The sequence below is a fragment of the Triturus cristatus genome, chromosome 8 (genome assembly GCF_964204655.1).
Source record: "Triturus cristatus chromosome 8, aTriCri1.1, whole genome shotgun sequence".
Classification (NCBI taxonomy): Eukaryota; Metazoa; Chordata; class Amphibia; order Caudata; family Salamandridae; genus Triturus; species Triturus cristatus.
Genome location: NC_140591.1, coordinates 1,136,784,564 through 1,136,811,790, shown reverse-complemented (window position 1 = coordinate 1,136,811,790; position 27,227 = coordinate 1,136,784,564). Strand labels below are relative to the sequence as shown.

General features: G+C 43.2%; 1 protein-coding gene across 1 annotated transcript in view; it reads right to left on the bottom strand.

Moving 5' to 3' along the window:
* Positions 1-4,684: 4,684 nt before the first annotated feature.
* LOC146805510 (interleukin-1 receptor type 1-like) overlaps positions 4,685-27,227 on the bottom strand; it is a 383,185-nt gene continuing 360,642 nt past the window's right edge. The window contains exons 10-11 of the mRNA XM_085620511.1: positions 7,514-7,681; positions 4,685-6,512 (exon numbers count right to left, since the gene is read on the bottom strand). Coding sequence (XP_085476637.1) covers positions 6,160-6,512; positions 7,514-7,681 — 521 coding nt within the window. The 3' untranslated portion in view covers positions 4,685-6,159. The remainder of the gene's footprint in view (positions 6,513-7,513; positions 7,682-27,227) is intronic.

The following is a 27,227-nucleotide window of genomic DNA, read 5'->3' as shown; positions in this document are numbered from 1 at the left end:
GCTTTTCTTGTATTTAGCTTGCTACTGGGAGTAAGGAGATTGGTCTATAGTTTTCTGCCAGGAGAGAATTAGCTGTGGGTTTTTCAGTAAGTATTTGACAATGGCATGTTTGCATGCAGGGAAAACATTGTCACTGTCCAAGGAGTGATTAAAAATGTCAGTTAGAATGGACAGGAAAGTATTGCCACCTCTCCTCAGAATATCAGGGGGTGCCAGATCACTTGGTGAGCCTGATTTTATGAACTTTAGGATTTCTTCAGTGCCTACTTTGCTTAAGGCAGGAAACACAGTCATTTGGCTAGGGTCGATGACCCTATGTGTGGAGTTAGACTGAGGTCAGGGGTTGTTGGCAGGAACTTAATGATCGTATTTACTTAATTGAGGAAGAAATTGGCAAACAAGTTACTGCGTTCTTCTGATGTTGGGGGGCTATGGAGCTTGAACAATTTATTGGATGAGTTAGGGACATTTTCTATCTTTGCACTGAAGTAAGAGATTCTAGCCTGTATTAGAGCACATTGATATTTTTTCATTACTTTCCTGTAGATATCTTTGCTAAGATCATCATTCGTTTCTCTCCATTTTCTTTCAATTTTCTTAGAGTCCCATTTTAATCCTATCAGCTCAGGTGTCTGATTGGACCTTTGAAGTTTACAGGGCACAAGGGGATTCAGCGAGTTGTTTAGCCATCTCTCTAATTTGCTGTACCTTTCCATGGGCACAGAGTCAGTAAGTATGCTTACCCATTCTCTAAAGTCAAGCTTAGACCAGGACCATCTGGGTCCTGGGAGGGGTGCTGATTGACTGTGATTCTGGGAATGTGAAGCCAGAAGGGGACAATGCAGTGATCAGACCCCAGTACTGGAATTGCATTGTCTATGGCCATGTTAATGGTGTTGATAAAGATAGGGTCTAGAAGATGACCTCAACTGTGTGTTGGTGTCTTAATAATTTATGTCAGTTGTATAACAGCTAGATCTTGAGGCAACATTTTAGCAGTGCCACAGCTATCCTCTTCGAAATATAGGTTTAGGCCCCTTACAGAGTAAAGTTAGCTTTCTGAAGACTGCATTTCACAACTGTCAGGTTGTGCTTGAGTAATTTGAGAGGCAGCTCCACAGGACCAGTAGATCAGAATACCTGAGAAGGTGAAAGTAGAGGAGAGCTCAATTGAGAATTGTAGGCTCTCACTTACCATGATGTAGATGGGTGATAAAAATTCATTCAACACTTCCTAAAACATGAAGGCTACACAGCTTTTATATTGTTTCTATCACACCTCGCTATATAATAACTTTGGGGAAGGGACATCACTATGTCAGAGTTAGGCAAGAGTTTCCATAGGAAAAGCTTTTTTTGTTTTCTTAATAACTTTGGTGCCATCCGGCAAACCTACAAGTAACTTTCCTAAACTGGCAAGTCGAAAGATTCATGCACCTGTCTCTGCATATTAAACTTAGCTAATCTCAAAATCTCAAATGTGTCTGCAAATCTTTCTCCATAACTTTTCTATATTCTGCAAAGCTTGTGGCTTGGAAATTGACCTTCCAAAATCAAATTAATATCATTCAACTTTCATAAATCATACCGTTGTCAATTAAAATTGTGAGACACCAAGTTGAATCAGGTTAAGGATGTCAATTATTCAGGAGTCAGGTTGGCAAACTCACTGTTGTGTGTCCAACAGATCAAGAAGAGCCCACTTATCTTGTAACACATAGGCTTCTTAGTTGTGAAAATGCAAAACTCGTCCTCTTTCCAGCCTGTGTCACCCACATTAGATATATATCTAGGTCAGAGCTTGGGAGCTGCGCTGAATGGTCCTGAGGTATAGGAGCAATTGCATTACTAGCTTAGTCAGAGTAGACAATACATTTGTACACTCATTGCTTAATATGCCACAAAGCACTCCAATGATCTCTCTCCATCAGGACTTGGGCCTTAAAAGCATAGCACATATAGGAAATCTAGAACCGTTAATATATTGGCTAAGACTTTTTTGAATACCCAATTAGAGCCATATAGGATTTCATTTATTGAGCCCAAAGATATGGCAATGCTTGTGCCCTACCTTGGTTCAATTATGTACGGTCTTGGTTTTATTGTTTCGGATTATAAGTTTTTTGGGACAAACCGGAATCCATTTCTAAAGGGACAATGAAATTGGTAAAACCAAAATCCTGACCATTTCTACTTGAAAAGTGGTATTACGGGTCAAGATGTTGTTGTATGGTCGAGAAGTTAATTGCTTTTAAAGATGTGTTGGACTTTGAGCCCTTTTTGGACAATATTGAAACACTGGAGGAAAAATGTTTCCATCTTAAATTTAGAATTGGGATTTTACTGATCAATAGCTTTAGCAGCAAGTGGTCTTCACCTATTTCAAGATTGGACATTTGCCCAACTTGGAAGGCCACTGCAGAAACTGAGGAGAATTTCTTATTTTTTGTGTGTGGATTACTGCCACCCCAGCAGGAAATGGATTATTCCTATTTGGCATTAAGGGTTTTTATCAGACATTAATGAAATGATATATTTTGGATTGTTTATATTTTTATACTATGCCTAGAGTTTAAGACACAGATTAAGTGGGCAAGCATAGGTTTTTACTACATCAGTTATATTTATGTGTTCATTTGACCAATGAAATTTGATTTTTTATACTTTGAATGTTTGAAGGCTTCCCCCAAATAAACATTATTGGCTGGAAATGTTCCAAAAGACCTTCATCTGCTCTCTACTCCAAGTATCTGCTATAGTTGATACATGGTCTTCCAACTCTTCACATTTTCATTTAACAATTGCAATTTCCCATCCATAATATCCAAATTAACTTCAATTTCAGAAGAAATGACTGACTGGGATTCCTTTGATTGCTTAACTTCAGTCACCAACGAGTAATTGACTGGGCCAACTCTGCTGGAACCAACTCATGACAATCAGATAATTCCTGTAACCTTATTCTAGATGTTGGACACAGTTCATCCTCTCTCCGATAAATCCCTTATTGATTATCTGAGATTTTGAAATGGCTGGTGGCTACAAGCCTGTTTATTCGCCTTTAACCCTCAGGAGTCAATATTATTCATGATACCTTTATTAGCAGATGTCCCTGGTGGCCTAGCTGTTACAATAATATCCAGTAATGTTTTTGAGCTATACATTAGGTATTGAGCAGATGGTGTGTTTTTTCTTGTAGCCTCTGACCCTCTAATTTGACCATTATGGTTTTTATTTAATATTTGATGGGTGTTATCTGTATCACATATATTAACTGAGATCTAAGGGCCCTGCTAATGTAGTTGCATCTGCAACCACAGTACGCCTCAAACGACTGGCCTTAATTGTACTACCAGAGACACCAAGTGAAGGTACACCCGAGTCCTGCATAATAGTCAGGTGAGTACTACTGTGGTCCTCTGTCACTCCTCCTAACTGCCTGGGGACAGTATCCACCACTCTTGAGCCAATATTGAGTTTAGAAGCTTTGTTACCCTTTCATCATACAGATTTATTGTGCTATTTAACCCCTAACCATCACCCTCTTAGGCTTAGTGACACTAAAATTGGTGGAGGTTACAGAGCTCCTATTTAGTAATACTAACTGACTCAGATCAAAATATAGCCCTGCTCATTCCATAGTTCCATTTCTTTTTAAGAATGGCCTAACGATAATGAGGCAGCAGAGGGAGTAAAGTCTCAGTAGCAAATTATAGCAAATTTAGCAGATGAAATATTTGTCAAATTACATGTTGCTTTAGTATTATTTTTTTCCTTCACTTGCTGCCACAGCCCACAGCATTCTCAAGCCCACAGACCTGTACCTGCAGTGGCAAGAAGGTTCCTTTCACTCCCCATCTACTCTGCCACTTTCTTGAGCAGCTTCTCAACTCCACCCAGGGTCTCAGCCACCTCCCCTGGAACAACTTCTTCCCTTTGTGTGCATGAGCACAGCAGGGCTTTTGTAATCCAGGGAGCAGACACTCAACGTCTTCTTAAGGCTTTTTCCTTAGCCCCCAAATCACCAGTTGACGATAAGGCAGCTTATAGAGGCAGGTGCTAAAAACTCCATCTCCATCATGGCAAACGCATTGAACCACATTCGGTCATTCACACCCAAAAACTGGAAAGAAGCTACATTTAGCTGATAATGAACAGCTGAGGCTGCCACTGCATGTCGGAGATTTCAAAATACTAAGGCTGCAATGCGATACAGACCAGCATTAACACAGGAGTTTGCAGCTAATTACTACTAGTGGCCCTTTCCATCCTGCTGCAACCTGCTGTAAGTGAGCTCCAGTACCCCGTGGGGGAGTTATGAGCACTAACCATCTAGAACCACCGCCATCCCTGCACTTCCTACACCCTATCAAGATTACTTTCAAAGCACATAGATGACTATTGTCTGGGTTTTTAGGTCTGGCTTGGCAAAACACATGCCTGCAAGACCTAGTGTCACTGATTATTTTTATATACCGGCAGTGCTCTTTGACTACGCCCACAGAAGTATTCCTCTCACCTTATGCCTGTGAATGTTTGGTGCATAATTCCGTCTCCTAAATCGGTTGCGCTGCCATGCATGACGGAATATATAACATCTCCAAAGTACACTCAATCCTCATATACTACATTCTATATCTTGTGATACACTGTAGACACAAAGCAATTATCATTTCTATGTTTTCTCTGCAGAAATGATGTTTTATTGTTTAATCAGGTCACCAAACTAAAGTCAGACCTAATGACTTTGTCATTCCTTGAAAAAAAAAGTGCTTTCCTGAAATCGCTATTGACAAAAATATAGATGGTGAAAAAATAATCATATATAATCACATATTCACTTGCTAAGCTTTCAGTGATACCACCGCGCCCCTATTTCCGGGAGTTGGACACGCTGCTTGCCTCCCTGATTTGGGGAACGGGTCTCCATAGGGTAGCACTAACCACGCTATATCTGCCCACAGATCAAGGGGGTTTGGGAGCACCATCATTCAAAGCGTACTTTTTGGTAGCGCAGTAACAGTCGTTATCGCACTGGACAGCCGAGCGGCATATAGGAGAGACAATCACTGATGAGGGACGGATACCTCTCCCGGCAATACGGAGAATGCTAATGCCTGGTACCAAACCGATGTGCACTTACCCTCCACAGGTGTCAATAGCCCGTTCATGCATGCTGAGGATACACGCATGTCACGAGACAAGCCCCTATACTCCCCCCTACTCCCACTAGTAGGGTTCCCCCAAAAGGACAAATACTACTGTACCTGGGCCCTTCAGGTATGGACTGAACACTCCGTCACTGAGGTGGAATCACAATTTGATGACGGACGGTTACGGACCTATGACCAAATGGTGGCGGCCTATGGCCTCCCTCTGGGCCAATTCCTACTACGTAGGTAACTCTTAGACAGTAGTTATCAATGCTGGGATTTGAATGAGGGGGAACCCCCGACACATTTGGTACTGCACACAATTCTGCATATGGGGGCGGGTCGACACCTAATTACTTGGCTCTGTAAGGCTATCAGGGAACTGCTTCTTAATCCGCTGCACACATTACGGAGACATGGGAAAACAAGGTAGGAAGGGCATTCAATGATAAGGAATGGGAGAAGGCACTAGAATACCCAAAAAAGGTTTCCAGGAACGCACGATTCAAAAACATAAAAATTTAACATTCTCCATAGAGCGTACCTCACGCTACAACGCCTTCATCGTTTTTATCCAGACACACACTTTGCATGTCCCCATTGTCAGACCCCTGAGGCTGGCTTCAAACATATGTTTTGGGATTGTCCCACTATCCAGCAGTGTTGGAATAAAATACATCAGACACTCCGAATGACGACAAACATCACAAACATATCTACATGAGAGGCGTGCACCCTCGGGATATTCCGCAGGCGGAAACCTGAAAAAGTACAGGGTCGCTTCGTGTCCCTAGCTATCCTTTTGGCGAAGAGGGGACTAGCCATTTGCTCCAATTACAAAAGGGTATAAACAGTTGCATGTTGAATGTAATCCGATCCATTCCTGTGTCATAATTTGCTCACATTCACCATAACAAACACTTTAAGATCTGACGTGAAATTAACATTTTAAAATATGGAGGCACACAATGCTCCATCTTGGTGGCCTACAACCAACTGTTACATTTTATTCGCCTACTGATTCTCCTGAAGAAGAGGGAGGTGCTGGAGGCATCCGGTATCTGACCCGCTTCCAAAACCTTGTGTTTGGGGAAAGGGTCTTGCCTGTGAAATCTCCTTTCCACGAGATTGTCCCCCTATTTCCTTTGATGTATTTCACAGATTCTGGCACATCGGAGTAGTCTATTTTCTCCAATTCTATTAAAATGATTTGAGTCTTGTTGCTCAGTAGTGAGTCGTGAAGAGCGATGCACTGTTCAAATTCATTATACAGGAAGTCTTTGTGTGACGTCTCTCTGGTTAGAATCAGTATCAGCCTTCTGCTCTTTTTTACTGCTTCATCGATAACATCCGCCACAGCTGTAAATGGTAAGGCCAAAAAAAAAAAAGAAAGAGATGTTGTAAAACAGGCGCAATAAAAATTTCCAATCAACTGTTGTTGTTTCCGGAATGAATTGTGAGATAATTCGTGACATTATCACAATGGAATGAAAAAAAAATCTTCATGGTAATGCATAATATCCAACAACAAAAAATAAAAGAAATTAAGCACTTTAGTTTCCTTCCAGTAGAATATCTAATATGTTCAAACATTAGGAATAGGGTACGAGTCATGTCAAAAACGTGTCTACCTGGAGTATTTATTCACTACGACCATTGACATGCATTCAACAATATATTATGGATGAGAGTCCATGGCCAAATGCTCGGTGCCTATATTCCACCTACAAAGTATGGCTCTGCTTACAAAAGGAAGCACAACTTTAGAAGCACTGAAATTAGTCTATGCTGGTCCACTAGCCTGTTAGTGTTTAATTCAAAAAGTTAGAAAGAATTATCCATGCAAATGTACAACTCTCGGATTTTCCTGCACCTTCTCCACAAGTCAAATGTCTGCCTCTTGAGAATCCCCATTCCCTATGCCCACATGATAAACAGGGGACATTCTTTCCCTTTCTGCAAATAGGCAGGGAGAGGGTGGTGGTGGGGAACTTGAACAGGCTTTGTGAATACCCAAAAAGTACTCCCTCTCTGGGTGTTAACATGATTTGGCATATGGGGACTAAGTAGCTGAGCAAATACTCCCTTATAAGCCAGTTTGCAATGACAAGCCTGACCACTGACTGAATGTACATTTACTATATCAAGGATGTGTTCAACACTGTGCCCTCGCATTAGGCAAAGAGCACCGTACACTACAATACATTGACATCACCCACATACAAGGCAACCAAAGTGAAAAGATACATTTGGAGCACACAAAAAAAGCAAAGGCAAGGTAAAGATTTACAAGAGCAGGGAATGATTAGTGACAACTGAACATGCAAATCATTGTTTTTACTATGAAGAGTAAGGTGTACCTTCTCCCGGCAAGTCATCCCGCCCAAAAATAAATAATTTATATCCGCACTGTTTCTCCAGAACCTCAGGCAGCGCCTTCTGTACAAATAGGTCCACGGTGTAAACTTGGTGATATTCACTGCCCTTAGGAAACATAACATAGGCATCGTAAATCTTCCCATCTGAAGCTGAAAAAAGAATGAGTAATGTTATTTAAAACAACAAAAAAAAACAAAAGGATACATAGACTATCTTTCAGCTATGTTTCAGTTACATGTCATTGTTCACAGTCTCATTTATTGCTGGAAAAGTCAGACTTTTCAGAAAGTTGATGACCTACGTTTAACGTTAATGCATTTCATATTTTTATAACACGTGTTGCTCTCCTCTCTTTCAAACTATTTTTTTTTTTTTTAAATAATATACAAACATAACTTATAACAATGGAATGCTGTACAATATCATTCAGATTGCATTGGCTATGGTAGCAGACAGGGCCGGCTTTAGCGCTGGTGGCGCCCTGTGCGACAAGGTTTGTTGGTGCCCCCCCACGGGCGCTCCCCACAGACTACCTCACTTCTACCCTTTAACCTCTTCAGTGCTCCATGACGAGATAGTCTCGTCATGGAGCACGGTCGCGCTGTGCCCATGACGAGACTATCTCGTCATGAACCCCACCCACTAATACAACGACGCCCGGCACAGGAGGGGGAAAGGGCGTGGCACAGAAGGGGTTAACAGTGCCCCCTCAAGTCTCCATAAGTTCTCTATCTCAGATGTATTTAATAGCACCACCTATACCAGTGCAGGGTATCAGAGCACTTTACATCACAAACACTACACCGAGACAATCAGTCATAGGTGTGTAAATCAGTGGATAGGAAATGTTGTATCTGACAGAGGTTTTGAAGGTGTAGGAGTTGCACGTCATCCATACTGGTAGGCAGTATATTGGTCTGGAGAAGCACAAACTCGGAATTTAAAACTTAACATCATTGTTGGGGGATACATTTAATAATAAGGATTTTTTTTACCCAAATGAATCCTTTTTGAAACCTTACAATGATGAAAGACGGAGGAAAACATCATAATGCTCTAATCTATACCTTGCAGTCTGCATGCAACTCTTTGATGACATTTACTAGCTCACTGTTCCATGTTAGGATTTTAACATCTACACCGCTAGTAACAAAATTATCTCTCTGACAAAAGCACTGACCTATTTAAACTATATGCACTTTGTGATCTGCATGATACACATTCTTTGAAGTAGGCACATTAGCCCTCTGTGCTACCATAAAATGAGGAAAAACTTCCACCTGACAAAACTCTTTCTCTCTCCAGGAAGTTCATTAATCATGAGTTATCTTGACATTTTTATTTTGGTATGAAAATTGGGGATGCCAGCAATGCAGCAGCAGGTGGTATTAAAACCATAAAATACTTCCAAACAGGGTGCCCCTCGAAGAGTCAGCATCCGGTGCGGTGGCACCGGTCACACCGCCCTAGAGCCAGCCCTGGTAGCAGACCTCGTTTATAACTGAAAGTGTGTCTTCAGTATCTAGTGAGTTTAGACACTCAATAACTAATTGTACATTCTCCCACTCACTGATGCACAATAAGACACAAACACAAATTGAATGATTATATGCAAGCTTGTCACGTAGTCGCTTGAGTCATTGTCAACATCCTTAAGTTAGCATGAGCCCGGTAGCCATGATACTGCTTTTGCGCGCGACACTACATGTCTTTATTTTTACAAAGCTCTGTTTATGCCTTTCACATGAGAACTCTCTGCTGTGCTCATTCTCTGTCTGTTCCTGGAGTTTAGTCTGAACATTGTGAGCAAGGTCCAAAAACACTGACCCTTGTTATTCTGTTCTGGTCAGGCCCTAGCACTTAGACAAAACATATCAATGCAGCTGTTTTTTGCTGGGAACTCATACTTTGATATTATGGGGATGCATGTCTAAGTAACACACACTTGGAGAGGGACCTTTCCAGGGAGAAGAGCAACACGCACCTGTGATGTAGAAATACGATCTATGGCCTGAGGTGTGGGGTGGCTGACAAAGCCCAGAGATCTTCTATTATATAATAATACTTCTGCTTATCAAGGGGAGGGTGGTTAGGCCTTATACAGCCTCATGCATCAAGCCAAAATCCAGTCGGTAAAATACTGATTCGCTAATAGCTCCCGGTATTGAGTTAAAAATACCCAATCCCAATGCATCAACCCAAAAGCAAAAATCGCTATTTAAGGAATCCTTAAATAGCGATTCCTTAAATAGCGATAGCATTTAAGGAATCCCAAATTGAGATTCCTTAATTTAAGGAATCTCAATTTGGGATTCCTTAAATGCAATGCATGAAAGTTAAAAAATTAGCGAATTCGCTAATAGGGGGAGCAAATTACCATGAAGATGAACTGCATGGTAATTTGCTAAAAGTTTGAAAAATGCACTTTTGTGCATTTTTCAAAGTTTCATGTTGCGCACACACATACCCTTAGAGCATATGTGTGTGCAACATATGTGCACATATCAATTTCAGGGGTGCAATAGGATGTCATTTGCACCCTTGAAATTGCATGAGCAATTTGCGAGAACCTACTGGTACTCGCTATTTGCTCATGCAATCTCCATTTCATTCCTATGGGCCTGGAGGCCCATAGGAATGATTGGGATGGCATTCCTTAATTGCTACTCGCAATTTGCTAGTAGCAATTAAGGAAAGTTAAGGAATCGCTATTTGAATAGCGATTCCTACATGCATAGCCTTTTGCTATTCCTTATTAGCGATTCCTTATTTTTCGCTAATAAGGAATCGCAAATGGCATTGTTGATGCATGTGCCCCATAGTCCTTTATTCACTGCGTTTTGTAAAATGACATCTCCCTTTATGATATATGGCCTTGCTGCAATGCTAACTATTGATATTCTGCATTTTGCTGCTGGTTGTGGCACGTATACTGCATTTTAGAGCACGTTAGTTAAAATAAATATTTTAATCTATCTTCATGTCTCTGTCGAAAAAAGTTACTTACCTTCGGTAATGAATAATCTGGTAGAGACTATCTAGCTGCAGATTCCTTACCTTCGAATTTTCCAGGCATCAGGCGGGATCCGGAAACTTTTGCTGAGCAATACCCATTGCGTGTGACGTCGTGTGGCTCCATTCAGCTCCGCGTGACGTAGTTGGCGTCGGTAGCGTCGGTTATGACATCGCGGTGCCTACATAGGTGCCACCCAGGCATGCAAGCGTCAGTACTTTTCGTTTTTACCACGCTAGAAGTGCAGAGCCACGAAGTGACTGACATAAACATGTGCAAAACTAGGGCCGTGAAAGGGGAATAACGCTAGACCTACTACATCTGTCCGCAAAGCGGGGAGGCATGGGTGGGTATGTAAAGAATCTGAAGCTAGATAGAGTCTCTACCAGATAATGCGTTACCGAAGGTAAGTAACTTGTTCATCAGATAGAGACTTCTAGCTGCAGATTCCTTACCTTTGAATCAGATACTCAAGCCTTACCATCCCACCGGTGGGTTGCGGACTCATGACCTAGACTAAAAAGTCTTGCAGGAATGAGCAGGCAAAGTGCCTCTCTCTGCGCAATTGAACATCAAGGATATAATGTTTCGCAAATGTGTGCAGTGATACCCACGTCGCTGCCTGACAGATGTCTTGGAATGGGACACCCTGGGCCAAGGCCGTAGTCACAGCCTTTCACCTTGTGGAATGGGCCCATGATCCCTCAGAGGGCTGCTTCTTTGCCAAGGGACATAACAGATTTTAATGCAGTGATCAAACCAGCGAGAGTTGGTTCTTTTCTGCACTGCCTTTCCCTTCTTTGTGCCCACATACCCCACAAAGAGTTGGTCCTCCACCCAGAACTCTTTTGTGCGGTCAAGGTAGAATGACAATGCTCTTTTAGGTCCAGATGTTGGAGAAGTTCTTCTTCCTTAGAGGGATGTGGAGGAGCAAAGAAGGTGGGCAAAGCAATGGATTGACCCAGATGGAATGGGGTCACTTCCTTAGGTAAGAATGATGCTCTGGTGCAAAGCACAACCTTGTCTGGAAAGGACATAAGATAAGGAGGCGAGCTGGATAACGCCTGCAATTCACTCACCCTCCAGGCCGATGTAATCGCCACTAAGAAGGCTATTTTAATGGTCAACAGCCAGAGGGGACAATTGTGCAAAGGCTCGAAAGGAGCGCGCATCAGGTAAGTGAGGACCATATTAAGGTTTCATTGTGGAATAACAAAGGGTGTAAGTGGAAATAAATAAACCAACCCCTGCAGAAATATATTCACAATAGGAGATTTAAAGAGAGAAGGCTGGTCTGGCAACTGCAAAAAAGCAGACAGAGCAGAAAGGTAATCCTTGAGAGTTCCCCAAGCAGAGTCTTGCTGGGCAAGGGTAAGGATGAACAAAAGGATAGTAGAAAGATGAACAGAAAGAGGGTCAATAGACCTTTCTGTATAGTATAATACACATTTCCACCAACAGCAGGATTATACCGTTTTCGTGGAGGTCTTCATGGAGGGCCGCCTGGCCGCCAGAATAATATTACAGACTTCGGGAGGAAGGTCAAAAACCATCAACTGCCGCTACTCAATCTCCACGCTTATAGGCGCAGAGTTGAAAGATTCGGGTGGAAAACCCTCCCCTGCTGCTGCAACAGAAGATCCTTCCGAAGGGGCAGCCTGATTGGAGGATCGACACTCATGCTCAGAAGCTCTGAATACCAGACTCTCCTTGCCCAGTCCAGCACCACAAGGATGACTTGGGCCCGGTCACTCCTGATCTTCTTCAGAACCCTGGGCAGGAGTGGTATGGACAGAAAGACGTACACCAGGCCTGACCTCCACTCGCAACGAAGCGCGTCACCTTGGAAACTCTAGCGCAGAGTATTGCTGACATTGTGCGTTCTCTTCAGAGGCGAATAAATCTAACCAAGGTTCTCCCCACTGCTGAAAGAGACCTTGCGCCACCTCCAAATGGATATGCCATTCGTGATCCTGAAGGCATCGACAGCTGAGATCGTCCGCCCAGGCTTTCAGAGAACCTGCCAGGTGTTGAATCAATAGGGTTATGCGCTGCTGTTCCAGCCATGTCCAGAGATGCAGGGCCTCTCGACAAGGGGTCCATGACCCCACTCCGCCCTGCTTGTTGCAGTACCACATGGCGGTGGTGTTGTCCGTGAACACCTGCACTAACTTCCCCATGTCAGACAGAAGAAATGCTTTCAATGCCAACCGAATCACTCGGAGCTCCAACAAGTTTATGTGGAGCCCTGTCTCCGCCGGAGACCAGTGACCCCTGATCTCCGCCTCTCCCATGTGGCCACCCCATCCCAGAAGTGACGCATCCGTCACAACTGTGAAATGTGGTTGGGGAAGGTAGAGAGGTCTGCCATTGACCCAATCACGGTTCGTTAACTACCACTGCAGATCCTTTGCAGTTCCTTCCGAGATCTGAACCACGTCGGTTAGATTTCCCCGATGCTGTGCCCATTGGAACATCAAGACCCACTGTAGAGCCCACATATGCCACCTGGCGTGTCTTACCAACAGGATGCAGGAGGCCATGAGACCCAACAGCCTCAGAGTCCACCTCACTGAAATCCAGAATTGAGGCTGAAATATCGGAATTAGAACCTGAATATCCTGGACTCGATTCTCGGGAGGATAGGCCTGAAACTGCACTGCAAAAATCTGCTCCGATGAAAGGGAGCATCTGAGAAGGAGTCAGGCGTGACTTCGGCATGTTTATAGAGAACCCCAGCAGATGCAGGAGGTTCGCCGTAGTCTGAAGGTGGGAGATGACTGCCTGGGGCGAGGATGCCTTCAACAGCCAGTCGTCTAGGTAGGGGAAGACTGAAACCCCTAACTTGAGCAGATGAGCTGCAACCACCGCCATCACGTTGGTGAACATCCGAGGGGCACTGGTAAGACCGAAGGGGAGCACAGTAAACTAAAAGTGCTCATGGCCTACCTTGAACTGCAGGTAACGCCTGTGGCTCAGCAGGATGGGAGTGTGAAAATATGCCTCCTGCAAGTCCAATGCCACCATCCAATCTCTTTGGTCTAGGGCAGGCAAGACCTGAGCCAATGTGAGAATTTTGAATTTCTCCTTTTTGAGGAAGAGATTGACGGTCGGTAAATCTAAAATGGGCCGAAGCCCCTTGTTCCTTTTCAAGATCAGAAAGTAGCAGGAATAAAAGGCACCACCTACTTCTGAAGCTGGGACCCTTTCTATAGCCCCCTTGGCAAAAAGAGCTGTACCTTCCTCTTGGAACAACTTCAAATGATCCTACGCCAGCCGTTCCTGAGTTGGCGGAATAGTAGGAGGAAAGGAAAAGAAGAGAGTAGCTATCCTGGACGATCTGCAAGACCCACTTGTCTGTTGTTATAGATCTCCAGCGGGGCAGATGATGACAAATTCTCCCACCCACTGGAGTTGTGTGGTCCTGCAGAATCAGCCTAGCAGTGCTTGGAGGCTGCGGCTGCTGGGGGCAGTGTGGCCGACGACTTCTGGCCTCCATTCCGAGGACGGAATGTACCATGTTCACGCACGGCTTGGGTAGTCTGAGCAGGACGGTGGCTAGGATAGGGCTGATGTGGCTGGAAACCCCTTCCATTGTCATGAAAGGGGCGAGAGAAAGACTGGCCACGAGGAGTGGTGGAGAGGCCCAAGGATCTGGCCGTAGCTCGAGAGTCACCATTGTTGAAATTGATCTGCCCAGTGAATCGGTCGTATCCAAAGCACACCGTATGGCAAATTTTGCTGCATCTCTCCTGTCCTTGACAGCTTGGGAGAGCACAGCCCGGGCCTCCTCCGGGACTTGTGGCAGCACCTGCGTAACCATCTCCCAAAGAGTGTGGGAGAAATGACCCAATGAGCATGCAGCATTCACCAACCGCAATGCCTGACCGGAGGGAGAAAACACCTTCTTCCCAAATGAGTCCAGTCTCTTGGATTCCCTATCTGGAGGGGCAGAAGGGAAGGCGTCCTGGGAAGTAGAGGCCTGCACCACCAAACTTTCTGGGGTGGGTGTCGGCTGAGGAACTTTAGGTCGTCCGGAGCTGGGCGATGGCGGCGTGCAATCGTCCTATTCACAGGAGCCCCTGTGCTAGGCTTGGACTATGTTCCTATAAGGACGTCTGTAAGTGCCTCAAAGGGCAATAGGGGTTCAGAGGTGGAAGCCCCTGGTTGAAGCACTTCAGTCAGGAGATTACTCCTGACTTACACTGAGGGCAGCTCCAGTCCAAGGACCTCAGCTGCCCTTTTAACCACAATGGCATAGGACACCCCTCCTCTGTAGCCACTGTAGGTGGAGAGAGCATGCCAGTGTCTGGGGAAGTATCCTGACCACTGGCTTCCCCAAGTTCCCCATACCAGTCCATAGTCTCCTCATAGACATCCTGGTTCTCTAATGGGTCTCCAGACTCCTCCCATTCCTCTCCTGAGCCCAGCACATCCACAAAGTGCTCAGGCAACAACATAGAACCCCTGGGTTCTGTCGACGTTGGAAACGGCGTTAGTCAATGCCGTTCCAGCTCCATGTCATCGGGGATGAGGCTGGGGCTTGCGCCACTGATGGGCATCTGCGACGTCGCAGGCACCGACTTCTGGTTCGACACCGGGAAAGGTCACATTGGCACGACCGGCGCCAAACCGGGTCCGGGATCGGATCCCTGAAGCCTTACTGGTGCCATGGCTGAAGCAAACGGCATCGAACCCGATGGGGCCCCACCCGACCCAGCAGGGCCCGAGGGCTCACTAACGGGATTGTTTCACTCAAATAAGCAGCGCATGGACTCATAAAAATCCTTAATATGAGCGGGAGTCTCTCCGGCTCCTGGAAAGGGAGGGAGGAGCTAAGTTAACTCAGGCACCAGCTCGGCAGAACCGTGCCTAGAGCGCCGGTGCTCCTTACCTCTCTTGATGACAGATGCCAGTTGAGGTGAAGTCAAAGTCCACTTGGACAGCTTCTTCTTGTGCCTCTTCCCCGATGGTCCAGATAACCTCGAATGGGAGGAAGAGGACTTAGGGCTCAGTGAGCGGTCCTGTGACCTCCTCTTCTTTGAATGGGACCGTGACCTCCTCTGAGACTCGCTTAACGGTGTCGACTGCCAGGCCGCAAGCAACTTCATTGCCCGCTCCCTCAAGGTCTTCAGAGCTATCGCCCGACAGTCTGAACACGACTTCGAATCATGGTCGCGTTTAAGACACCACAGACATACACAGTTGGGATCGGTAACCAAAATCATGCGGGAACAAGTCCTGCATGGTTTAAAACCTGTCTTCCTACCAGACATCTCTCGCACACGAAACCGTACTCAAAAATATCGACAAAAGTAAAAAAAAAGCCAGCCAAAAAGCGTCAGAAGGGTAGCTCTTCCTGGATAGTCATAACCAATACTACAGATGCCAATGACAACACGTGGAGCAGAATGAAGCCACCCAAAGTCAGGCGTAAGGGATATTGCTCAGCAAAAGTTTCCGGGTCTAGTATGATGCCTGGGAAATTCAAACGTAAGGTAAGCAGCAAGAAGTCTCTATCAGATAGATCTTTTTGTGGACAAGTATGGGAATGTGAGCGAAAAGGTGTCTTGTAACCACAATTCCAGAGAGATCCGGGAGTGTTGTATTCTGGGGTGTCTAATCATTGGTTTCTCCATCTGTGAGTAGGAGAGCGAGTGAGACACTATAGCTAATCAGTCCTGGGCTCATGGGCACTAAGGCGGTAGGAAGGCTTAGCCCCTATACGTCGAGGTCCCATAATCCTGCGCATAGTTTGGTGTACGTGCAGAATCCCTGCAACAAATTAAATATATATATATATATATATATATATATATATATATTACCTACTAGCGGTCGCCAGTAGGTAGTTATAGTTAGGACCTATATCCATTGGAAATCCGCAACATTCTATTCCCAATAAGTCTGGCGCCGGTTAACGAATCTTCGCAAAATTTTCCAAACGTTTGGCCAGCTCCGGTCTGTACCTATCCTGAAAGATTCGGGGTGATTCGTCAAGTGGGGGCCGAGAACAAAGGGGGGCCCCAAAACGCATTTTCCCCCTGCAATTTCCCATAGGACATTTTGACGCAGCTACAGCCCGAACTGCTGAATGGAATTACACCAAATTTGGCAAAAAGGTAGTACTCAGTTCAGACTATGCCTTTTGCTTTAATGGTGTAAATCCGTTCAGTAGTTCCTGAGAAAATTAGAGTTAAAAGTACATATATATCTATGGCCTCGGAGGATCCGCGCACTCTATGCGCACCGTGAGCGCACCCTCTGCGAACCGTGCACGCATCCTCCCGATCACATGCTGAATGCTAATTGGCTGTCAAGTGTCCGTCAACATTCGAAACCAGGAACTGTTGGCAGCCATTTTGTGCCTCGGTAGAAGCGAGGCTGAAGAAGTAAGGGAAAAAAGTGTGCGAAAGATGTAAAGGGGGTAGGGTAGAAATACTCTGACCCTCTAGTGTGGGTTAGGGGGTCCAAGAAGGACTCCCAGGGCCCCTTTTTTTTAAACGGCAAAATGCGCACAGGGAGCGCGGATCCGGCCGTAACAAAAAAAAAACGAAGCGCGGGCTTTCGCGCTTCCTTAATAATTAGCCCCGGGGTTCCAAATCCCGGGGGCAAAATGCGTAAAAAATTAAAAGGGAGGCCCAGGGGGGGCCCCCAGTCCCGGGGACCGCTACCCCCCGGGGCTAGAACATATAAGGGTGGGGGGGCTGAACGGCCCACCAAGCCCCAGGGACCACCACCCCCGGGGCTTTTTTTATTGAGGAAGGGGGGCTGCGTGGCCCCCCTCCTGGAGCCTTCGAGGGCCCTGGGGACCGCCACCCCCCAGGGCCGGCTCCTACAGTGTCATGGGGTGGGTCCTACAGTGTCCTGGGGTGCCTACCCCCAGGACACTGTTGTTTGCTATGAGAGGGCGGGAGTCTCCTGCCCTCCCAAAGCAAACTTTATTTGGATTTTGAAAGAGAGAGCAGGGAAACCTGCTCTCTCTTTCAAAATCCAAACCATATTACTTTTCCACACGGGGAGCTGCTTGTCAGCAGCTCCCCATGTGGAAAAGCAATGCCGGCTCCCGAAGGACGCGGGGAGCCGGCTGGGACTGTGGGGGCGTTGGGGCTCCCCCCACGGTCCCCAACGTGCTTTTATAAGCCCCGGGGATGGGGTCCCCAGGGATAATAAAAATTAGTGATAGGGGCTATTTTTTTCTTTACGGTAAAATTAGGAGTCGCGCATCCTAACGTGTTGGGTGCACGATTTCTCTCATGCAGGGTGCGCGGTTCCTAACACGTTGGGTGCGCGACTCCAAGGAAAAAAAACTGAACTTTTTGGAGATAAACATCAAGCTTAAGTGTTTTGTTCTTGAGTGGCTCTAAAAAGAGCCGTTGTGTTCATGAGAGTTTTTGGTACTTTACATAAGTACCTATACAGAGTCTAAAGTTGTTGAGGAAGACTTTGTTTCCTTCATCAGTAAAGTGTACTCCATCTCTTCTATACATCTCTTGCATATGAAATCGAAGATTGTTATTGTGAATGGACCCCGTTCTATAGTCTCGGAGAAAAGCAGAAACAGATTTATTCACATGTTTCCTAGCTTTCTCAATCTGTGGACAAAAATTATTGGACCAGTTCCATATCTGCCTTTGGCATATGTTAGAATACACAAAGGCAGTTTTGGGAAAAAGTGAAATCAATTCTGCAAACGTGTCCTTCATAAGCATTTCCAGACCTACCCCAGTCAAAGTGCCTAGGTCATTGCCACCACAGTGCACTATTATGAGGTCAGGGTGTTGGAGATGCATAAAGGATTTTACCAATGGCATCAATTGGTGCCACTTTAACCCTCTCTGTCCAATCCATTTAATGTCTATATTTGGCAAACCTAGGTCTTTGTGAATGCCTTTGTTTTCTGCATACCTTTGGCTCCAGAGAATATAGCTGTTTCCCACAATCCACACTCTAAGCATCTTGAAGGGAGGTCTGGATGCACTCAGATGGTCTCTGTAAATGAAATGGCAGTTTGAAAAGTAAGATTTTTCTAAAATGGTGGCTAAGATGCAGTTTTGAAAAAAGACAGGAAATCATTGGTTGTTTGACAACCTTCTACACTGAAAACTAGGGTGCATGTTTCTGTTTTTTAAACGCATGATTCTTATTGGTTAACAAAAACTGATTGAAAGGAACATTATATATGATAAGCTGATATGTTGAAAAGTCAAGCACACTTGCTGTTTTGATTAGCAACATTGTGTGCGGAACTTGTGACCTGTGTGCTCAGTTAAGTGTTCCATGACCTGTCTCTATGGTAACAGGCAGAAGGCAGATTGGGGGTAGGGTTCAAATTTATGTCATTTGGAAAGGGTTGAAATGTTTAACCAATAGAAATGTGTGAGCTTTTGAATTAATGTGAGAAGGAATGTGATTTGATGTTTACATGTATATGTGTGCAAAATGAGAGGGAAACTTTGCCATTCTTTGGTTTTGCTGACAGGTGCACAGTGCAGAGATTCTGTATAAGAAAATCTGGTGTGTGACTGACATACTTCTTAATCTACAAAACAACTTGAAAGGTGAGTTATTTAATTGTGAGAGGATGTTTGTGGTCTATTTTGATTTTAATTAGACTAATGTATTTCTCCTGAGAAAGTGCAGGGAGTACTTTTTGTGTCTACAATCTTATTGTCAGTGTGTGTGCATGTAGAAACCATTCCGTGATAAGCATTTGTGTTTTTCATGTGTTTGCAGACAGATAACTGTGATGTTTTTCTGTTTTGGTAGAATTAGAAACCAGTCATTGTTTATGTATTTGCAAAATGAGTCATGTTTCTACACTAAAATGTGGTACTCCTTCTAGATTAAGAAATGTGTTTTGGTACAGTGCAAGGGGTAGTGTTGTTCCTCTAGAATCACACAGTGAGTATGTGTGCATTTAGGAAGGATTTTGAGAGAAACATTTTGGTACTAATGTGTAGTAGAATATTTTCTGCAATGTGTGCAGTCACCTTACATCTTGTAGACTAGTAAATGTATTTTGTACAAGGGCTAGTTGGCTGTCTACAATCACACTGTGAGTCTGTGTGCATTTGGGCAATTATTGTGAGTAAAGCATTTGGTAACATCGTGTATTTGCTAACAGATAACTGTTTTAAAACCTGTCATGTTGTCATGTTTCAGTAGCATTAGAAACCAGTCTTTGCTTATGCATTGATAAAATGAGTCAGGCTTTGACACTAAAGTACAGTACTGATATATGTAGATTGTGTGCAGTCCCCTTACCCCTTCCATAGTAGTGAATGAGTTTTGGTAAACTCCTAGGGATAGTTTTCCTTGTCTTGAATCACACTGTGAGTCTGTGTGCATTTGGGTAACCATTGTGAGAGAAGCATTTGGCAACATTGTGTATTTGCTGACAGATAACTGTCTTAAAACCTGTCATGTTGTCAAGTTTTAGTAGCATTAGAAGCCAGTCGTTGCTTCTGCATTCATAAACTGAGTCAGGCTTTGACACTAAAGTGCAGTACTGAAATATGTAGATTGCTTGCAGTCCCCTTACCCCTTCCACGGTAGTGAATGAGTTTTGGTAAACTCCTAGGGATAGTGTTGCTTGTCTAGAATCACACTGTGAGTCTGTGTGCATTTGAGTAACCATTGTGAGGGAAGCCTTTGGTAACATTGTGTATTTGCTGACAGTTAACTGTTTTAAAACCTGTCATGTTGTCAAGTTTTAGTAGCATTAGAAGCCAGTCATTGCTTATGCATTGATAAAATGTGTCAGGCTTTGACACTAAAATGCTGTACTGAAATATTTAGATTGTGTGTAGTCCCCTTACTCCTTCCAGAGTAGTGAATGTGTTTTACTAAAGTCCAAGGGATAGTGTTGCTTGTCTAGAATCACACTGTGAATCTGTGTGCATTTGGGTAACCATTGTGAGAGAAGCATTTGGTAACATCGCGTATTTGCTGACAGAAAACTGTTTTAAAACCTGTCATGTTGTCAAGATTTAGTAGCATTAGAAGCCAGTCATTGCTTTGCATTCATAAACTGAGTCAGGCTTTGACACTAAAGTGCAGTAGTTAAATATGTAGATTGTGTGCAGTCCCCTTACTCCTTCTAGAGTAGTGAATGTGTTTTGGTAAAGTCCAAGGGATAGTGTTACTTGTCTAGAATCACACTGTGAGTCTGTGTGCATTTGGTCAACCATTGTGAGAGAAGCATTTGGTTAAATGATGTATTTGCTGACAGATAACTCTTTTAAAACCTGTCATGTTGGCAAGTTTTAGTAGCATTAGAAGCCAGTCATTGCGTATGCATTGATAAAATGAGTCAGGCTTTGACACTAAAATGTTGTACTGAAATATTTAGATTGTGTGTAGTCCCCTTACTCCTTCCAGAGTAGTGAATGTGTTTTGTTAAAGTCCAAGGGATAGTTTTGCCTGTCTAGAATCACACTGTGAGTCTGTGTGCATTTGGGTAACCATTGTGAGAGAAGCATTTGGTAACATCGTGTATTTGCTGACAGATAACTGTTTTAAAACCTGTCATGTTGTCAAGATTTAGTAGCATTAGAAGCCAGTCATTGCTTTGCATTCATAAACTGAGTCATGCTTTGACACTAAAGTGCAGTACTGAAATATGTAGATTGTATGCAGTCCCCTTACCCCTTCCATAGTAGTGAATGAGTTTTGGTAAACTCCTCGGGATAGTGTTGCTTGTCTAGAATCACACTGTGAGACTGTGTGCATTTGGGTAACCATTGTGAGAGAAGCATTTGGTAACATCGTGTATTTGCTGACAGATAACTGTTTTAAAACTTGTTATGTTGTCAAGTTATAGTAGCATTAGAAGTCAGTCATTGCTTATTCATTGATAAAATGACTCAGGCTTTGACACTAAAGTGCAGTAGTTAAATATGTAGATTGTGTGCAGTCCCCTTACTCCTTCTAGAGTAGTGAATGTGTTTTGGTAAAGTCCAAGGGATAGTGTTACTTGTCTAGAATCACACTGTGAGTCTGTGTGCATTTGGTCAACCATTGTGAGAGTAGCATTTGGTTATATGATGTATTTGCTGACAGATAACTGTTTTAAAACCTGTCATGTTGGCACGTTTTAGTAGCATTAGAAGCCAGTCATTGCGTATGCATTGATAAAATGAGTCAGGCTTTGACACTAAAATGTTGTACTGAAATATTTAGATTGTGTGTAGTCCCCTTACTCCTTCCAGAGTAGTGAATGTGTTTTGTTAAAGTCCAAGGGATAGTTTTGCCTGTCTAGAATCACACTGTGAGTCTGTGTGCATTTGGTCAACCATTGTGAGAGTAGCATTTGGTTATATGATGTATTTGCTGACAGATAACTGTTTTAAAACCTGTCATGTTGGCAAGTTTTAGTAGTATTAGAAACCAGTTAATGCGTATGCATTCATAAAATGAGTCAGGCTTTGACACTAAAGTGCAGTACTGAAATATGTAGATTGTGTGCAGTCACCTTACCCCTTCCAGAGTAGTGAATGACTTTTCGTAAACTCCAAGGGATAGTGTTGCTTGTCTGGAATCACACTGTGAGTCTGTGGGCATTTGGGTAACCATTGTGAGAGAAGCATTTGGTAACATTGTGTATTTGCTGACAGATAACTGTTTTAAAACCTGTCATGTTGTCAAGTTTTAGTAGCATTAGAAGCCAGTCGTTGCTTATGCATTGATAAAATGACTCAGGCTTTGACACTAAAGTGCAGTAGTTAAATATGTATATTGTGTGCAGTCCCCTTACTCCTTCTAGAGTAGTGAATGTGTTTTGGTAAAGTCCAAGGGATAGTGTTACTTGTCTAGAATCACACTGTGAGTCTGTGTGCATTTGGTCAACCATTGTGAGAGTAGCATTTGGTTATATGATGTATTTGCCGACAGATAACTGTCTTAAAACCTGTCATGTTGGAAAGTTTTAGTAGTATTAGAAACCAGTTAATGCTTATGCATTCATACAATGAGTCAGGCTTTGACACTAAAGTGCAGTACTGAAATATGTAGATTGTGTGCAGTCCCCTTACCCCTTCCAGAGTAGTGAATGACTTTTCGTAAACTCCAAGGGATAGTGTTGCTTGTCCAGAATCACACTGTGAGTCTGTTGGCACTTGGGTAACCATTGTGAGAGAAGCATTTGGTAACATTGTGTATTTGCTGACAGATAACTGTTTTAAAACCTGTCATGTTGTCAAGTTTTAGTAGCATTAGAAGCCAGTCGTTGCTTATGCATTGATATAATGAGTCAGGCTTTGACACTAAAGTGCAGTGCTGAAATATGTAGATTGCGTGCAGTCCCCTTACCCCTTTCATAATAGTGAATGAGTTTTGGTAAACTTCTAGGGATAGTTTTCCTTGTCTTGAATCACACTGTGAGTCTGTGTGCATTTGGGTAACCATTGTGAGAGAAGCATTTGGTAACATATTGTATTTGCTGACAGATAACTGTTTTAAAATCTGTCATGCTGTCAAGTTTCAGTAGCATTAGAAGCCAGTCATTGCTTATGCATTGATAAAATGAGTCAGGCTTTGACACTAAAGTACAGTACTGAAATATATAGATTGTGTGCAGTCCCCTTACTCCTTCTAGAGTAGTGAATGTGTTTTGGTAAAGTTCACGGGATAGTGTTACTTGTCTAGAATCCCACTGTGAGTCTGTGTGCATTTGGTCAACCATTGTGAGAGTAGCATTTGGTTATATGATGTATTTGCTGACAGATAACTGTTTTAAAACCTGTCATATTGGCAAGTTTTAGTAGTATTAGAAACCAGTTAATGTGTATGCATTCATAAAATGAGTCAAGCTTTGACACTAAAGTGCAGTACTGAAATATGTAGATTGTGTGCAGTCACCTTACCCCTTCCAGAGTAGTGAATGACTTTTCGTAAACTCCAAGGGATAGTGTTGCTTGTCTGGAATCACACTGTGAGTCTGTGGGCATTTGGGTAACCATTGTGAGAGAAGCATTTGGTAACATCGTGTATTTGCTGACAGATAACTGTTTTAAAACCTGTCATGTTGTCAAGTTTTAGTAGCATTAGAAGCCAGTCGTTGATTATGCATTCATAAACTGAGTGAAGCTTTGACACTAAAGTGCAGTACTGAAATTTGTAGATTGTGTGCAGTCCCCTTACCCCTTCCACAGTAGTGAACGAGTTTTAGTAAACTCCTAGGGATAGTGTTGCTTGTCTAGAATCACACTGTGAGTCTGTGTGCATTTGAGTAACCATTGTGAGAGAAGCATTTGGTAACATTGTGTATTTGCAGACAGTTAACCGTTTTAAAACCTGTCATGTTGTCAAGTTTTAGTAGCATTAGAAGCCAGTCATTGCTTATGCATTGATAAAATGATTCAGGCTTTGACACTAAAATGGTGTACTGAAATATTTAGATTGTGTGTAGTCCCCTTACTCTACCCAGAGTAGTGAATGTGTTTTGGTAAAGTCCAAGGGATAGTGTTGCTTGTCTAGAATCACACTGTGAGTCTGTGTGCATTTGGGTAACCATTGTGAGAGAAGCATTTGGTAACATCTTGTATTTGCTGACAGATAACTGTTTTAAAATCTGTCATGCTGTCAAGTTTTAGTAGCATTAGAAGCCAGTCATTGCTTATGCATTGATAAAATGAGTCAGGCTTTGACACTAAAGTGCAGTTCTGAAATATGTAGATTGTGTGCAGTCACCTTACCCCTTCCAGAGTAGTGAATGAGTTTTGGTAAACTCCTAGGGATAGTGTCGCTTATCTAGAATCACACTGTGAGACTGTGTGCATTTGGGTAACCATTGTGAGAGAAGCATTTGGTAACATCGTGTATTTGCTGACAGATAACTGTTTTAAAACTTGTTATGTTGTCAAGTTATAGTAGCATTAGAAGTCAGTCATTGCTTATGCATTGATAAAATGACTCAGGCTTTGACACTAAAGTGCAGTAGTTAAATATGTATATTGTGTGCAGTCCCCTTACTCCTCCTAGAGTAGTGAATGTGTTTTGGTAAAGTCCAAGGGATAGTGTTACTTGTCTAGAATCACACTGTGAGTCTGTGTGCATTTGGTCAACCATTGTGAGAGTAGCATTTGGTTATATGATGTACTTGCCGACAGATAACTGTCTTAAAACCTGTCATGTTGGCAAGTTTTAGTAGTATTAGAAACCAGTTAACGCTTATGCATTCATACAATGAGTCAGGCTTTGACACTAAAGTGCAGTACTGAAATATGTAGATTGTGTGCAGTCCCCTTACCCCTTCCAGAGTAGTGAATGACTTTTCGTAAACTCCAAGGGATAGTGTTGCTTGTCCAGAATCACACTGTGAGTCTGTTGGCACTTGGGTAACCATTGTGAGAGAAGTATTTGGTAACATTGTTTATTTGCTGACAGATAACTGTTTTAAAACCTGTCATGTTGTCAAGTTTTAGTAGCATTAGAAGCCAGTCGTTGCTTATGCATTGATAAAATGAGTCAGGCTTTGACACTAAAGTGCAGTACTGAAATATGTAGATTGCGTGCAGTCCCCTTACCCCTTCCATAGTCGTGAATGAGTTTTGGTAAACGCCTAGGGATAGTTTTCCTTGTCTTGAATCACACTGTGAGTCTGTGTGCATTTGGGTAACCATTGTGAGAGAAGCATTTGGCAACATTGTGTATTTGCTGACAGATAACTGTTTTAAAACCTGTCATGTTGTCAAGTTTTTGTAGCATTAGAAGCCAGTCATTGCGTATGCATTGATAAAATGAGTCAGGCTTTGACACTAAAATGCTGTACTGAAATATTTAGATTTTGTGTAGTCCCCTTACTCCTTCCAGAGTAGTGAATGTGTTTTGGTAATGTTCAAGGGATAGTGTTACTTGTCTAGAATCACACTGTGAGTCTGTGTGCATTTGGGAACCACTGTGAGAGAAGCATTTCAGTACTTCATATCTTTGCATACACATAACTGCTTAAAAACCTTTCCTGTTCTCAAGTTTTGGTAGAATTAGAAGCCAGTCATTGCGTATGTATTCACCCAGGAACTCTCCTTGCAATACTGTAAACATTCAATTAATATCCAAGTAGTAATGGAGTGAGGCAGGCCTTAGCACATGGATTGATTCAAACGCCTATCCACTATGCATGCAGTCCTCTAACCACCTACACACTTGTCTTTCACACCTTCAATTCCCCAGTCAATATCCATACACTTCCAGCAAACACCCGGTCACTCCCCTTGCACTCCTCTAGTGACCCATTTAGCATCATGTACTAATCCATTCATTGTGCGAAAACCCAACCACTTATAAATTCATCCAGGCACTCTCCTTGCAGTACTCTAATTATTCAGTCAGTACCCAAGTACTCATGCACTGAGCCAGGCCTTAGAACATGGACTGCTTCAAACCCCTATCCACTATGCAGGCAGTCCTCTAATCACCTACACACTTGTCTTTCACACCTTTAATTCCCCAGTCAGTATTCATACAGCTCCAGCAAACACCCTGTCACTCCCCTTATAGTTCTCGAGTCACTCATTCAGCATCATGCAGTAATCCTTTTACTGCGCCAAAACCAAAACACTTACAAATCACCCAGGAACTCTCCGTGCAATACTGTATACATTTAGTTAATATGCAAGTAGTAATGGAGTTAGGCAGGCCTTAGCACATGGATTGATTGAAATGCGTATCCACTATGCATGGAGGCCTCAAACCACCTACACAATTGTCTTTCAGACCTTCAATTTCCCAGCAGCATCTATAAACTCCAGTAAACACTCTTTCAGTCCACGTGCATACCTCTAGTGACTCATCTGGCACTATGTAGTAATCTATTCACTGCACCAAAACACAAAAACTTAAAAAGATTAACCAGGCAATCTTCATGCAGTACTGTAATGATTCAGTCAGTACCTAGGTAAGCATGCAGTGTCCGAGGTCTTAGCTCATGGATTGTTTAAACATCTATCCACTATGCATGCACGTCTCTAGTCACCTACACACTTATCTTTCACTTCTTCAATTAACTAGTCAGTATCCATATACTTCAATAAACACCCTGTTACTCATCTTGCACTCCTCCAGTGACTGATCCAGTACCATGTACTAATCTATTCACTGCGCCAAAACCGAAAAACGTAAAAGTTTCACCCAGACAGTCTCCTAGCAGTAGTCTAATGATTCAGTCAGTACCCAGGTACTCATGCAGTGAACCATGCATTACCACATGGACTGCTTCAAATGTCTATCCAATATGCATGCAGACTTCTAAACTGCTATACACTTGTCTTTAACAGCTTGAATTCCCCAGTCAGTATCCATGTACTTCCAGCAAACACCCTGGCACTCCCCTTGCACTATTCCAGTGATTTATTCAGCACCATGTAGCAATGCATTCACTGTGCCAAAACTGAAACACTTATAAATTCACCTAGGCACTCTTCTTGCAATAGTCTAATCATTCAGTCAGTACCCAAGTACTAATGGAGTGAGACAGGCCTTAGCACATGGATTGATTCAAACGTGTTTCCACTATGCATGGAGGCGTCTAACCACCAACACAATTGTCTTTCAGACCTTCAATTTCCTAGTCAATATCTATAAACTCCAATAAACACCCTGTCACTCCAATTGCACATTTCCACTGACTCATTTGGCACTATGTACTAATCTATTCACTGCACCAAAACCCAAAAACTTAA